We start from the raw sequence: 14,463 nt of genomic DNA, 5'->3' as shown, positions 1-14,463 counted from the left end.
CTGATGGATTCTAATTAATCTTTAATTCCAATGGATTCCTCCACTGGAAAACCTTTCCATTCCCATGAATTCTGGTGGATTTCCCCAATCTTTAATTCTAATGGATTAATTCTAATGGATTAATTCTGATGGATTCTAATTAATGTTTAATTCCAATGGATTTCTCCAAAGGGAAACCTTTCCCTTATTTAATTCCAATGGATTCCTCCAATGTGAAACCTTTTCCTCCTTTAATTCCAATGGATTCCTCCAATGGAAAACCTTTCAGTTCCCGTGAATTCCAGTGGATTTCTCCGATTAAAGGCTCCAGCTCCTGAGGGGTCCCTCCCCGAGCTGGGGCCGGAGTTCCCGGGCCTTTTCCAGCCTTTCTCTGTGTTCCAGGTGTTTTCCTACACGGCGGACAAGGAGATCCGCACGGATGACCTGTGCCTGGACGTGTCGCGCCTCAACGGCCCCGTGCTGATGCTCAAGTGCCACCACCTGAGGGGCAACCAGCTCTGGGAGTACGACGCCGAGGTATCCCCATCCCGGGGCGATTTGGGAACAATCCCACCATCCCTGGGGCTGGAAAAGCATTCCAAGGTCATCAAATCCCATCTGTGCCCGATCCCACCGTGTCCCCAGCCCTGAGTGTCACCTCCAGGAATTCCCTGGACACCTCCAGGGATGGGCACTGCAAACCTCCCTGGGCACTTCTAAGGCCTGAGCGCCCTTTCCATGGGGAAATTCCTGCTGCTGTCCCCCCTGAGGCTGGAAAAGCCCTCCCAGCTCATCATCAGCCGTGCCCCATCCCCACCTTGTCCCCAGCCACATCCAGGAATTCCTTGGACACCTCCGCCCTTCCTGCCTGGAAGGCTGGAATTCTTCCAATGAAATATTGGAAGAATATAGGGAATGTGCTGGATTTTCCCTGAAATTGAGCAGAATTTCCCGGGAATTGTGTAAAACCCAGCTCGGCCATGAGATGGAGCTCCTGAAACAGGAATGCTCCATGTTTTTATGGCATCTCCAAGGGTTGGCTGCTTGTTCTCCTGGAAAACATCCCATTGCATTCCCTATCCCTGGATTTATTGAGCAAATCTTTTCATCACCAATTTTCCTTGGAATATTCTGATTTCAGCTGCCCGTTTTCCCTTTCATTTCATTATTCCCATTAATTATATATCAATTAGCCTCCAAACATTCCTAATATCCAGGATTTTTTCCCAAGAAAGCAACAAGTTGTGATATTCCATTTATTTTCTTTTCCCAGAGAAGCAGTTACAGGACATTTCCTAAGTCCCTTGTATTCATTAATTTGATTTTCCAGTGGAATTACATTGATTTTTCCTTTCCTTACTTATTCAGGAATTGCATGGAAGGATTTTGGGTAGTTTTTAGGAATTTTTAGGAATTCTGGCTTGGCAAGGGACAACAAAGGCACAGCTGGACATGAAATAATCCCAAAAAAGGGATTTCTCTGAGGGATTTCCATGGAATTTTCTACAATTTCCTGCTATTGTTAATTTTTATACTTTTCTAATTTAATTTGTTTAAATATTGAATAAATTCCAGGCTCCCACGCCTGGTGATTCCCATTGTGACATCCAGGGAAAGCCCCTGGATGTGGGGAGGGATGAAATCTTGGGACACAAGCAAAGGAATCCAGGGAAAATACAGACTTGGAAATGTGTCACAGCTGATAGGAAGGAGTTTAATTCCCTGTGGATGGATGGTGATGTCAGGGTTTATTCCTGAAAAATCCCTCAGGGTTTATTCCTAACAAATTCCTCAGGATTTATTCCAGATGGATCCCTCAGGGTCTATTCCAAGGCTGCCAGAGCTTGGAATATTACATAATATTCCAATATAATATATATAATATATATAATATTATATAATATTCCAATGTAAATAATTCCAGAGTGTTTGGACAACGCCCTCAGGGACAGGATGGGATTGTTGGGATCTCCTGGCAGGGCCAGAGGTTGGATTGATGATCCCTATGGATCCCCTCCTGCTCGGAATTCCGTGATTTTTTCCCGGATAATTGCCACTATTTGTCCCCAATCACGGTGTCCGTGCAAAGCTGCGGAATTTCCATCCGGGGAGAGCTGAGGGGCTGCACAAAAAATGTTCCTTGGATCTCTGACTCCACTTTCCTTCTGTCTCCCCTTCCCTCAGTATTTTGGGAAATGGGAATATAGCTTTGAGGTAAGTCTGGAGCAATCCCTGTGCCAAATCCCGATCCCTGGAATAGCTCCTGTAGCTGTGCCCTTGCCCAGTGCTTCTCCATAGCTGCTGCTCCAACATTCCAGAGCTTCCCGCTCCCTGAGCCAGGCTGGGAGAGCTGGGAATGTTCCCCTGGAGAAGGGAAGGATCCAGGGAGAGCTGGGAATGTTCCCCTGGAGAAGGGAAGGATCCAGGGAGAGCTGGGAATGTTCCCCTGGAGAAGGGAAGGATCCAGGGAGAGCTGGGAATGTTCCCCTGGAGAAGGGAAGGATCCAGGGAGAGCTGGGAATGTTCCCCTGGAGAAGGGAAGGATCCAGGGAGAGCTGGGAATGTTCCCCTGGAGAAGGGAAGGATCCAGGGAGAGCTGGGAATGTTCCCCTGGAGAAGGGAAGGATCCAGGGAGAGCTGGGAATGTTCCCCTGGAGAAGGGAAGGATCCAGGGAGAGCTCAGAGCCCCTTGCAGGGCCTGAAGGGGCTCCAGGAGAGCTGGAGAGGGACTGGGGACAAGGGATGGAGGGACAGGAGCCAGGGAACGGCTCCCAGTGCCAGAGGGCAGGGATGGGTGGGATACTGGGAATTCCTGGCTGGGCTGGAATTCCCAGAGCAGCTGTGGCTGCCCCTGGACCCCTGGAAGTGTCCCAGGCCGGGCTGGATTTGGGATTTGGAGGGGAGGTGCCCCTGCCATGGCAGGGCTGGATTGGGATGGGATTTAAGGCCTTTCCATCCCAAACCATTCCATGAATCCAGGAAAAGCCTGCTCAGATTCCCACATTCATGTTGATCCCCATGTGAGGAATCCACTGCCTTGGGATATTTCATATCCTGTGAACACCAGAGAGAGAATTCCAGGTCCTTTTCTTATGGACCTCTGGAAAGATTCCCGGGCAGGAGGGAGCAGGGAGTGCGGATCCGGAGCGATCCAGCCCTGTCAGTGCCTCCAAGTGACATTTCAGGGACACCTGGCCCTGGTATTTTTAGTGTCTCCTTTATCCTCACGTCACTTTTTCCATTCCCAAGCCAAAATCACGGGAAAGGAGCGGGAGAGGAGCTGGGATGTGGGAAGAGCATTCCAGCCCTTGGTGATGGGGTGATGCCAGTGGGGAGAATCCAGGGAAGTGGAAGCTCCCCTTCATCTCATCCCACCTGGAATGGGCACCGGGAAGGAAAAGCTGGAATTGTGGTTGGGGGAAAAAAAGCCAAACCCACATAAATGTTTAATGAATTCTGGTTTTAATGGAGTAATTCCCAAATGGGATCCAGGGTGGTTTGTGCAGGAAAAACTCCAGCTGTGCCCAAATCTTTCCAGGCAGGAATCTCAGCCGTCCATCCAAGGGCTTGGAGAGGCAGGACCGGGAGCCTCGCTCCGTGGTGGAGCTTGGGAATGGTCTCAGGAGCAGGCAGGAAATTTTGGGATGTTTGTGCAGGAATAAAACCCATCTCTGCCTGGATCCTTCCCATGGGGAATCGCAGCAATCCAAGGGCTTGGAGAGGCAGGATTGGGAGCCACGCTCTGCAGCGGATCACAGGAATGCTCTCAAGAGCAACCTGGAAGTTTTGGGATACTCCTGCTAGGAAAACCCCATCTCTGCCTGGATCTTTCCAGCAGGGAATTGCAGCAATCCAGGGGTAGGGAGAACGGGATTGAGAGCCACATTCCACTCTGGATCATGGGAATGCTCTCAAGAGGAGATTTTTGTCTGGAATTCAATCCCACTCCATGAATTTCCCTCTGGACGTTCACCTCGGTGAATCCTAAACTCCGAAATCCCGACCCGCTCGCCGTTCCCGTCGCCATTCTCCAGTAGCAATTCCCACGTTTTCCCCGCTCTTCCCGCCGCCCTCGGCCGTTCCCGCTGAGCGTTCCCGCTTTTCCAGAGGCGCACATTCCTGCACATCATCACGCAGTCGTGCCTGACGCTGGGCAGGATCGAGGACGGCTCCCAGGGCCCCACGGTGGAGGCCTGCGATGGGAGCCCCCTGCAGACCTGGATCCTCAGGAATTATTCCCGCCTGGAAGTCTTTAGGAAGGTTTATTCCAGCCCCACCGATTATTTCCTGTAGGGACGTTGGGATTGGAAGGAAATCCAGGATGTGGTGGGGTAAGGAATTCCCAAGGAATATTCCGGCTCTGCTGGAGGAGCTCGGCGAAAATTCTGTCTTGTTTTATTTTGGAAAATTTTGTATTTTTTTAGATTTTTATTTTTTGTTTTTGACGGTTTCAAAAACGTTAATTTTTCATGGAATTCGTAGATTTTTCATGGAATTTCTATGAGAATTTTTCATTCACTTTTTCACACGTTTTTCATCATTTCTTCTCATTTTTGACACATTTTTTTCATGTCGTTTTTGACATGAAAAGTTCTATTTCCATGAAAATTTCTCCTCAAATTTTCCTTCATATTTTTCATCAAATTTTCATGCGTTTTTTGCAGACTTTTCCTGGAATTTTTCGTGGAATTTCCTTGGAATGTTAACAGAATTTTTTGGTAGAATTTTAATGGAATTTTTTTTTATAGAATTTTAATAGCCTTCGGATAGAATTTTCATAAAATTTAATAGAATTTCAGAATTTGATAGAAATTTTTTCAGAGAATTTAATAAAAAATTAAATAAATTTTATTTCATATCAGATTTTTCCATAGAACAAGACAGAAGACGATTCTATAGCCATAGGATAGAACAAATGTTTAATGTTAGTTCTTCTTAGTTCTCAGTAATCATTAGTTACTAGTAATTATTAGTCTTAATTGTTAGTTTTAATTCATTTTGGATTAATTCAACTCCCTTGATCTCTTGCTGTCACTGTGATTTTTCCAACCTGCAGGAGCTGAAGATTTGCCTCCTATTCCAAGACATAAAAATAATTCCAGTTGCAAAATATTTTCTCACAAAGGCTCAGCTTTTCCTAGGATTTTCCACAGTTTTCCCAGATTTTTCCCAGATTTTTTTCCTAGAAGTTGAATTTTTTCCAGATTTTTTTCCTGTAATTATCATGGAATTTTTCATATTCAGTGGAGCAGGATAGAGAGATGGGGGTAGGAAAACCAAATTCCATGTTGGAATTTCCCAGGAGTTTGGTTGAGGATAAAAAGCCTTTTTGTAGATATATATTGAAAAGTTTTTATCTATATGTGTCTTTATTTTCTATATTTTTATCTATAAATAAAATTAAAATTAAATATATTAATAATTATTATTAATATTAAAAATATACTAAATACATTAATATATTATTAATATAATAATATATCAATAATATATTAATAATATATTAATAATATATTGATAATATATTAAATACAGTATATACACATTTGCACCAGGTAATTATTCTATAATTTCATTATATAATATATATAATATATAATTTATAATTATTATAAATTTACAGTAGATAAAACAAACAACAATATATGTTTATTATGTAATATATAAATATTATGCTATATTTTCCACTAAATATAAATCATAATACACATAAATAATATATAAAGAAATAATTATGTGAAATCTTATAAATAATGAATATAAATGGTGTTTATAAGCCCTGAGAGCATCATTTTATCTCTTATTTTATATTATTCTGCATTATACTATTTAATATATTTTTGTATCTTAATTTTTCATTGTTCTATATATAATATAATATAATATAATATAATATAATATAATATAATATAATATAATATAATATAATATAATATAATATAATATAATATAATATAATATAATATAATATAATATAATATAATATAATATAATATAATATAATATAATATAATATAATATAATATAATATAATATAATATAATATAATATAAATAATTATGTTACGTTAATATAATGTATAATCTATATTTTATACTAATTTTATATATAATCTACATTATTTAATATATTATTTTAATATCATATATAATCTTATCATTTAAACTATTTAATATTATTTTATTTTTCTCCTGTTATTTATTTTATATAAATATTTTTTTAATATTACATCAATATTTATGCTCCTGCTTGAGCCCAAGCCCTCAAGCAGCTCCCACCATTCCAGCCCCTCTATCCCTAGGGAGATCCCAAGGTTTGGCATCAGCCTGGGCTGTTTGGGATGAATTTTGGGATTAATTCCTCCTTTCTCCCCTCTCCTCAGGGCTCCAGGATTTTCCTGCCCATCCTGGTTTTCCCTGTTTGTTCCCTTGCCATAAAATCGGGCCCTGCTCCAGTGGATGATCTGCAGACGGGATTTCCACCCTGAAATTCCCCATTCCCAGGGGTACTGGGAGAGCTGGGAATGTTCCCCTGGAGAAGGGAAGGATCCAGGGAGAGCTGGGAATGTTCCCCTGGAGAAGGGAAGGATCCAGGGAGAGCTGGGAATGTTCCCCTGGAGAAGGGAAGGATCCAGGGAGAGCTGGGAATGTTCCCCTGGAGAAGGGAAGGATCCAGGGAGAGCTGGGAATGTTCCCCTGGAGAAGGGAAGGATCCAGGGAGAGCTGGGAATGTTCCCCTGGAGAAGGGAAGGATCCAGGGAGAGCTCAGAGCCCCTTGCAGGGCCTGAGGGGGCTCCAGGAGAGCTGGAGAGGGACTGGGGACAAGGGATGGAGGGACAGGAGCCAGGGAATGGCTCCCAGTGCCAGAGGGCAGGGATGGATGGGATATTGGGAATTGGGAATTCCTGGCTGGGAGGTGAGGCCCTGGCACACTCCCAGGGAATGATGGTGGGAACGCTCCCAGCTCAGCCGGGACTGAACCTCTCTGGTGTTATTTGGCAGAATTCCCTGTTTAACTTCCCAGGATTTCTCTGGGAATTTGTTCTCCCAGTGGAACAGGTGGTGTTTTATTCCTTCCAATTTGTTTTGTGTCCTTCCAATTCTCCCATCCCTCAGGAATGTGGTGGGATCAGAAGGAGCTGATCCTGAGAAGGAAAAATGTCCTGGGAACAGGAGCGTTTCCATGGAATACCAAGCAAACACATTCCCACCAGCAGCAATTCCTGCTCTGGTCCCAAACATTCCACGTGTCCAGGTGGAGACCCAGCTCCTCCATCCAGCAGCTGTGCCTTGGGAATATCAGATTTCCCTGGAATTATTTTCCCTGTGCAGAGGGATTTGCTGGTTGAGCAGAGGGAGGAGCAGGGTGGCTCCGTGTGGTGGGGATGTCCCAGAGCTCCAGGAGATTCCTGGAGCTCCACGCACTGACCAAACCGGGTTGGAATGCCGGGACATGGCATTCCCCAACTGGAATTCCATTGGAATTCTGGGTTTCAGCGGGAATTCTCTGTCCCCCCTTGCAGAAGCTCACCCTGAGGCACCTGAACAGCAACCAGTGCCTGGCGGAGCCGTCGGAGGAGGATCGGCTGGTTCCCACCATGCGGGAATGCGGGAGCGGCCGCTCCCAGCAGTGGCTGCTGCGCAACATGACCCTGGGAGCCTGATTCCTGCTCACATCCCGCTGTTCCCGCTTCTCCCGCTGCTCCCAGCAGCGCCCAGCCCCGTCCCAGCGGAGCCACCGGCGAGTTCCCGGTCCCTCCGAGCGATCCGAGCTGCGGATACCGGCGGCAGAGCGCTCCCGAGATTCCAGAGGCATGGCTGACCCTGGAGACGTTGGGATGTGGAGGTGTTGCTGTCACCATGGACAGGTGGCCCTGGGAGGTGTGGCCTGAGCTGCTGGGATGTGCTGGGCTCTCCTGGAGAATGTCCTGGAGAATGTCCTGGAGAATATCCTGGAGAATGTCCTGGAGAATATCCTGGAGAATGTCCTGGAGGATATCCTGGAGGATCTGGGGTGTTCTCTCGTGCCCAGTGGGATTTGACAGCACCAAAGCTTCCTGGGATTTTGCTGGGAAAAAAATGGGATCTGGTGTTGGGAAAATCAGGCTAAGACTGCACTTCACCAGGAATTCCAAGAGGTGAGGCCACGGGAGACACGGCAATGCCGAGGGGAAGCAGCGACACCCGCGGGACCTCGGAGTGGCACGGAGGGAACTGTCCCTAATTCCTTGGGAATGGAGCTGTCCCTCCTTCCATGGAAATGGAGCTGTCCCTCCTTCCATGGGAATGGAGCTGCCCCTTCCTTGGGAATGGAGCTGTCCCTTCCATGGGAATGGAGCTCTCCCTCCTTCCCTGGGAATGGAGCTGTCCCTTCCATGGGAATGGAGCTGTCCCTTCCATGGGAATGGAGCTGTCCCTTCCATGGGAATGGAGCTCTCCCTCCTTCCTTGGGAATGGAGCTGGGGCCAGACCTGGGGCTCAGGGGACTCCTGGAAGGACCAGAGCTGAGACCTCTGGAGCTTGGAGGGTCTCCATCCCTCCATCCCAACACATCCCACCAGCCACAGGCACGGCTCCGTCCCTGGATCTGCTCCCAGCTCCACCTCCGGGTGTTCCCATTCCCACTGGAATCACAGAGGCTCCTTTCTGGTTTTAGGGATTTGGGGCTCCGTCCTTTTGTGGGTGTGGCTGTTCCCAAAGCGCTGCTGGTCCTCGGGGGCTGCTCCAGCTGGGATGTGGGGACAGGGACATTCCCGGGATGTGCTGGGGACGTTCCTTTGGGAGCCACCCCAAATGCAGCTGCGGGCCTCTGGGCTGGGATTTTGGGAATTCTCATTGCCCAGAGGGTTCAGGAGACTGAAATCCCAGGGCAGCGGGATCCCAGCGCGGGTAAGTGGGGAAATATTCCCCAGGATTTCCCTCACAGTTCCCAAAAATCTCTGTAAATGCACTGGGTCATTAAAAATGCCGGTATTTTCTGTACCCTGCTCTGGTGGCTCTGGATTCATCCCGGGCTTTGTGGGTGAGGTGTAAATCAGAGGATATTTCCTGGATAAATGCATTAAACGGGAAGCAGGAGGGAGTTCAGTTGGGAAAGGGATTGCTGGGCATGCATGGCGCTGGAATATCCTGGAATAACTTGGATCAGGGGCTCCAGCCGCCAAATATTCCTGCTCTTCATCCTCCAATCACCCCAAAAATACAAAATGGGATTTAACAGCTCCTCCCCCCAAAATAAAGGGGGAGGTTTTGTTCTGCTTTGTAAAAAAAAAAAAAAGGCGGGAAAACCTCAGGATCAAATTTAAACAGGAATTTCCATTCAGGAAAAGAGGAATCAATTCTTTATTTCATCCCCTTCCCGATGGTTTTGGCCACACCAGAGCCCTGGGTGTGTCCTGGGGCCGGGAATTGGGGTTGGGATGGGATGGAGGAGGTCGGGAATGTCCTGGGGACAGTGGCAGAGGGGGCTGGCACTTCCCTATGGAACATTCCAAGTGGGAATGTTCAGCTCCACATTCCCAACGCTGCCCTGTCCCATCCGAAGGTTCCTCGGCATCGGAACCGCAGCTATTTTTAAAATGAGGGTTTTGTGTTTATAAAATTAGGATTTTTATAAATAGAATTTCTGTATTAATATTTAATTTTATAATTCTTCCTACACTGCTGAAGTGCCCTTCAATCAATTAGATGCCAACAGGACTAATTAAGAACTCCTTTAATGAGATTCCCCGCATCCAGAGTTGCTTCCTTGTCTGAAAAATACGGAAAGCCCCCCAATAAAATCCCTTTTCTCAGGAATTCCCTGCTCCAGGGTGTCCCTGCAGCTGTCTGGGGGGCTGGAGCTGCAGGTGACACCAAACCCTGCTGAAGCCCCTGGTAATTAAAGCATTTGAGGTAATTAACTGCTCCTGTTAATGATGGGCTGTGGAGCCTGGGAATGAATCACCCAAGAATCGCTTTGGAAGGGATGAATGCAGGCACGGAGGTATTTCCCACTTTTTCTTTGGAATTTCTCAGAAATGTTAATTTTTAGGATTGATAGAAAATTACAGAGAGGGAACCAACCTCCATCTCATTTCCTTGGAAAACTGATCTTTTTGGGATTTATTTTAGGGATTTAGGGATTAGGATATTTTGGGGGTCAGGAAAATCCTGTCTGCCTGCTCCCACTCCCATTTCAAACTGGAAATGATTTTCCGAGGGAAAGCAGCAGGATCTGCCCTCAAATCCATATCCAGGCGGTGGGATTGGAAGAGACAGGTTTGGGAATGTCTCTGTTAATTCTGGGAATAAATAATTAATTTCACCCATTTTATTTATCATCATCCCCACGTCAGCTAAAGCCTGGAAAAGCCTCCAGGTGCTGAGATCAGAGAATTGCAGGTGAGGAATGGAACTGCAGGAAAAGCGGATCCAGGAAAAGGGGAACTCCTGCCCAGGAGAGTTTAAATGGATCAACGCAAACCTGGGATGGGAAACCTCACCTGGAGCGTTGGGCTGGGACCGCAGCAGCCGTGGGAAGGTTGGATCTGTGGGATAATCGGCACAAGGAGGACGTGGAGCTGCTGGAGAGTCCAGAGGAGACCATGGAGCTGCTCCAGGGCTGGAGCCCCTCTGGAGCCAGGCTGGGAGAGCTGGGAATGTTCTCCTGGAGAAGGGAAGGATCCAGGGAGAGCTGGGAATGTTCCCCTGGAGAAGGGAAGGATCCAGGGAGAGCTGGGAATGTTCCCCTGGAGAAGGGAAGGATCCAGGGAGAGCTGGGAATGTTCCCCTGGAGAAGGGAAGGATCCAGGGAGAGCTCAGAGCCCCTTGCAGGGCCTGAAGGGGCTCCAGGAGAGCTGGAGAGGGACTGGGGACAAGGGATGGAGGGACAGGAGCCAGGGAATGGCTCCCAGTGCCAGAGGGCAGGGATGGATGGGATATTGGGAATTGGGAATTCCTGGCTGGCACAGGTTATTCCATGGATGTTTTCAGATCCCTGGAAGTGTCTCAGGCCGGGTTGGGCAGGACTTGGAGCAGCCTGGGACAGTGGGAGGCGTCCCTGCACAGCGGGATCAGCTGGGAATTCCATCGATCCAGGGGGGAAGAGCTCTTCCAGTGCTCCTGGAGCAGCTTCCAGTCTCCAGGACCCTTTGGGTGGCATCTCCATGTCCATCATTCCCTTCCCACTCCCACGATTTCCTCCTCCCACCATGGCTGGTGGAACGCGGGTGCCGGGAATCTGCTCATCCCCACGAAAGCAAATTGCAGCAATTCCCGGGAATGGCTCCCCTTGGATTGGCTCTGGCACACCCAGATGGATCACAGGGAAGCTTTGCCCAATTCCAGCCCATGGAGAGGCCTCTGGGAACACGGCAGGGATGGAGGAAGGAGAAATAGGAGAGGGGAGGCTGGCAAGGCTGGTGGATCTCTGCGCCAGGAGGGTTCTGCCAGCGTGGCCAGAGTTTGGGATGAATTCCATACAAAATTTCCTTTAATTGGTGGGAAAATTAACAGGCATTTTGCCAATCCCAGGAAAAAAGGGTGTGGAACAGGAGAGATTTGGAATAAATAAAAAACAGAGAAGTGAGAAACTAAATTAATGTAATGACAGAAAGAAAACCAAAAAAAGCTGGAATAGAAAAGCAAAGGCAAGAAAAATCCTTGGGAATCGGTTCCGAGGAAGGTGAAGGGATACTGGGTAAACAAGAGGTGTGGCTGGGCTCGATCACATGGCTAAAAGGTGACAATCCAAGATTCCTGTGGAGCTGACGGCAGCAGTCCTGGAGCAGCCCTGGATCCAGCCTGACCCCTGGGAGCATCAGCAGCTCCCTTCCCACACAAACTCTTCCATCATTCCCGGTCATTTTTCCGCATCCCGGGACCCATTTCCTGCCCGCCGCCGGTTCTGGATCAGGGCTAAGCTTTGTGGCTTCTCCCGGGGAATTTCTTCCCGGGTGGAAGGGGCTGTGCCCCTCTGCGTCCTGGCAGTGCTGGGGGGCTCTGGGGGGATCAAAGCACCTGGAAAACTTCAAATAAAACCGGATGCGATGAGGATAAAACCGGGATGGGATGGAATGGGATGGAATGGGATATGGGAAAGGTGGGGGTGTCTGACCTCCCCTCGGCCCCTCCTGCTTGGCTCTGTGGGAGCTCGGAGGAGGAGGAGGGATGGAGCCCCGGGGGAGGATGCTGGGGAGAGGAAGATGAGGAGGAAGATGATGAGGGGAGGAGGATGGGAGGAGGAGGAAGATGAGCGAAGGATGCTGGGGAGAGGATGAAGGGAAGGAGGATGGGAGGAGGAGGAGGAGGATGCGGAGGGCGGGCTGGGGAGAGGATGAAGGGAAGGAGGATGGGAGGAGGAGGAGGATGCGGAGGGCGGGCTGGGGAAAGGATGAAGGGAAGGAGGATGGGAGGAGGAGGATGCGGGGATGCGGAGGGCGGGCTGTGCGCGGGCTGGATGCGCGCGGAGCCGCGCAGGGTCAGAGGCTGCGGTGGCGGGGCGGGCCCAGGTGCGGTGCGCGGCTCCAGGGGCGGATCCAGGGGCGGTGCGGGAGGAGTGGCGCTGCGCGGGGCGGTGCCGCCCTGCCCGGGGCCGCTGCCGGCGGCTCCGCGTGGGAGGCGACGGCGCCGGGCGGAGGTTCCGCGGCCGCGGCGCGGCGGGGCCGGGCGGGCTGAGCGGGGCTGAGCGGTGCGCGGAGCTGTGGGATGTGCGGAGCTGCGCGGGGCTGAGCGGTGCCCGGTGTGCGCGGAGCTGCGGGATGCGCGGAGCTGTGGGATGCGCGGAGCTGAGCGGAGCTGAGCGGTGCGCGGAGCTGAGCGGTGCCCGGTGTGCGGCGCTGCGGGGTGTTCGCGGAGCTGCGCGGTGCTGAGCGGTGCTCGGAGCTCCGCGGTGTGCGCGGAGCTGCGGGATGCGCGGAGCTGCGCGGGGCTGAGCGGTGCTCGGAGCTCCGCGGTGTGCGCGGAGCTGCGGGATGCGCGGAGCTGAGCGGTGCTGAGCGGTGCTCGGAGCTGCTGGGTGTTCGCGGAGCTGCGCGGTGCTGAGCGGTGCTCGGAGCTGCGGGGTGTGCGCGGAGCTGTGGGATGCGCGGAGCTGAGCGGTGCTGAGCGGTGCTCGGAGCTGCGGGGTGTGCGCGGAGCTGCGGGATGCGCGGAGCTGAGCGGTGCGCGGTGTGCGGGGCTGCGCGGGGCTGAGCTCTGTGCTCGGGGCTAAGCGGTGCGCGGAGCTGCGGGGGCAGCGCCGGCTGCGCGGGGCTCCGCGGGGTGTTTGTGGCTCCGCGGGGTGTTCGGAGCTCCGCGGGGTGTTTGTTCGGGGCTCCGCGGGGTGTTTGTTTGGGGCTCCGCGGGGTGTTCGTGGCTCCGCGGGCTGTCGGGGGCTCCGCGGGCTGTCGGGGGCTGCGCGGGGCTGCGCGGAGCTGCGCGGAGCATGTCGGCGCTGCGGCGCAAGCTGGGCGATGAGTACCAGGTGGTGAGCACCTCGGCCAGCGGCGGCGGCCTCCCGCCCCCGCGCAGCGCTCCCCGCGGGAAGCGCCAGCGCTTCGTGGACAAGAACGGCCGCTGCAACGTCCAGCACGGCAACCTGGGCGGCGAGACCAGCCGCTACCTGTCCGACCTCTTCACCACGCTGGTGGACCTCAAGTGGCGCTGGAACCTCTTCATCTTCATCCTCACCTACACCGTGGCCTGGCTCTTCATGGCCTCCATGTGGTGGGTGATCGCCTACATGCGCGGGGACCTCAACAAGGCGCACGACGACAGCTACACCCCGTGCGTGGCCAACGTCTACAACTTCCCCTCCGCCTTCCTCTTCTTCATCGAGACCGAGGCCACCATCGGCTACGGCTACCGCTACATCACTGACAAGTGCCCCGAGGGCATCATCCTCTTCCTCTTCCAGTCCATCCTGGGCTCCATCGTGGACGCCTTCCTGATCGGCTGCATGTTCATCAAGATGTCGCAGCCCAAGAAGAGGGCCGAGACGCTGATGTTCAGCGAGCACGCCGCCATCTCCATGCGCGACGGCAAGCTCACGCTCATGTTCCGCGTGGGCAACCTCCGCAACAGCCACATGGTCTCGGCGCAGATCCGCTGCAAGCTGCTCAAGGTGGGTGCCCTGCCTGGGAGAGCGGGGAAATTCCTTCCCAGAACGCTGCCCCGGGGCGGTGGGGGAGTCCCCATCCCACCTGGGATGTGGGGGTCTTGGTGGTGCTGGGAATGGTTGGGCTTCGTGGTCTTGGAGGGCTTTTCCAACCTCTGTAATTCCATGAGGGCCTTGGCAGTGCTGGGAATGGTTGGACTCCATGGTCTTTGGGGGTTTTGGCAGTTCTGGGAATGGTTGGACTCCATGGTCTTGGGGGGCTTTGGCAGTTCTGGGAATGGTTGGAATCCATGGTCTCGGAGAGCTTTTCCAACCTAAACAATTCCGTGGTTCTGTGACAGCCGTGGCCCCACTGCCGCTCCCCTGGGGACATCCCACCAGCCCTCTCCGTGTCCCTTGGATGTCCCT

The 14,463-nt window shown here is 51.2% G+C and overlaps 2 protein-coding genes across 2 annotated transcripts in view; both read left to right on the top strand.

The window, feature by feature from the left end:
- GALNT13 (polypeptide N-acetylgalactosaminyltransferase 13) overlaps nt 1-7,859 on the top strand; it is a 42,501-nt gene extending 34,642 nt beyond the window's left edge. The window contains exons 12-13 of the mRNA XM_058839847.1: nt 382-516; nt 7,502-7,859. Coding sequence (XP_058695830.1) covers nt 382-516; nt 7,502-7,642 — 276 coding nt within the window. The 3' untranslated portion in view covers nt 7,643-7,859. The remainder of the gene's footprint in view (nt 1-381; nt 517-7,501) is intronic.
- A 5,011-nt stretch (nt 7,860-12,870) lies between these two features.
- KCNJ3 (potassium inwardly rectifying channel subfamily J member 3) overlaps nt 12,871-14,463 on the top strand; it is a 28,608-nt gene continuing 27,015 nt past the window's right edge. Inside the window, exons 1-2 of the mRNA XM_058840356.1 lie at nt 12,871-12,948; nt 13,056-14,061. Of these exons, the coding sequence (XP_058696339.1) occupies nt 13,384-14,061 (678 nt within the window). The 5' untranslated portion in view covers nt 12,871-12,948; nt 13,056-13,383. The remainder of the gene's footprint in view (nt 12,949-13,055; nt 14,062-14,463) is intronic.

Source organism: Poecile atricapillus, chromosome 5, assembly GCF_030490865.1.
Source record: "Poecile atricapillus isolate bPoeAtr1 chromosome 5, bPoeAtr1.hap1, whole genome shotgun sequence".
NCBI classification, from domain to species: Eukaryota; Metazoa; Chordata; class Aves; order Passeriformes; family Paridae; genus Poecile; species Poecile atricapillus.
Note: the sequence above shows the minus strand (reverse complement) of the source record. Positions and strands in the feature narration are given on the sequence as shown.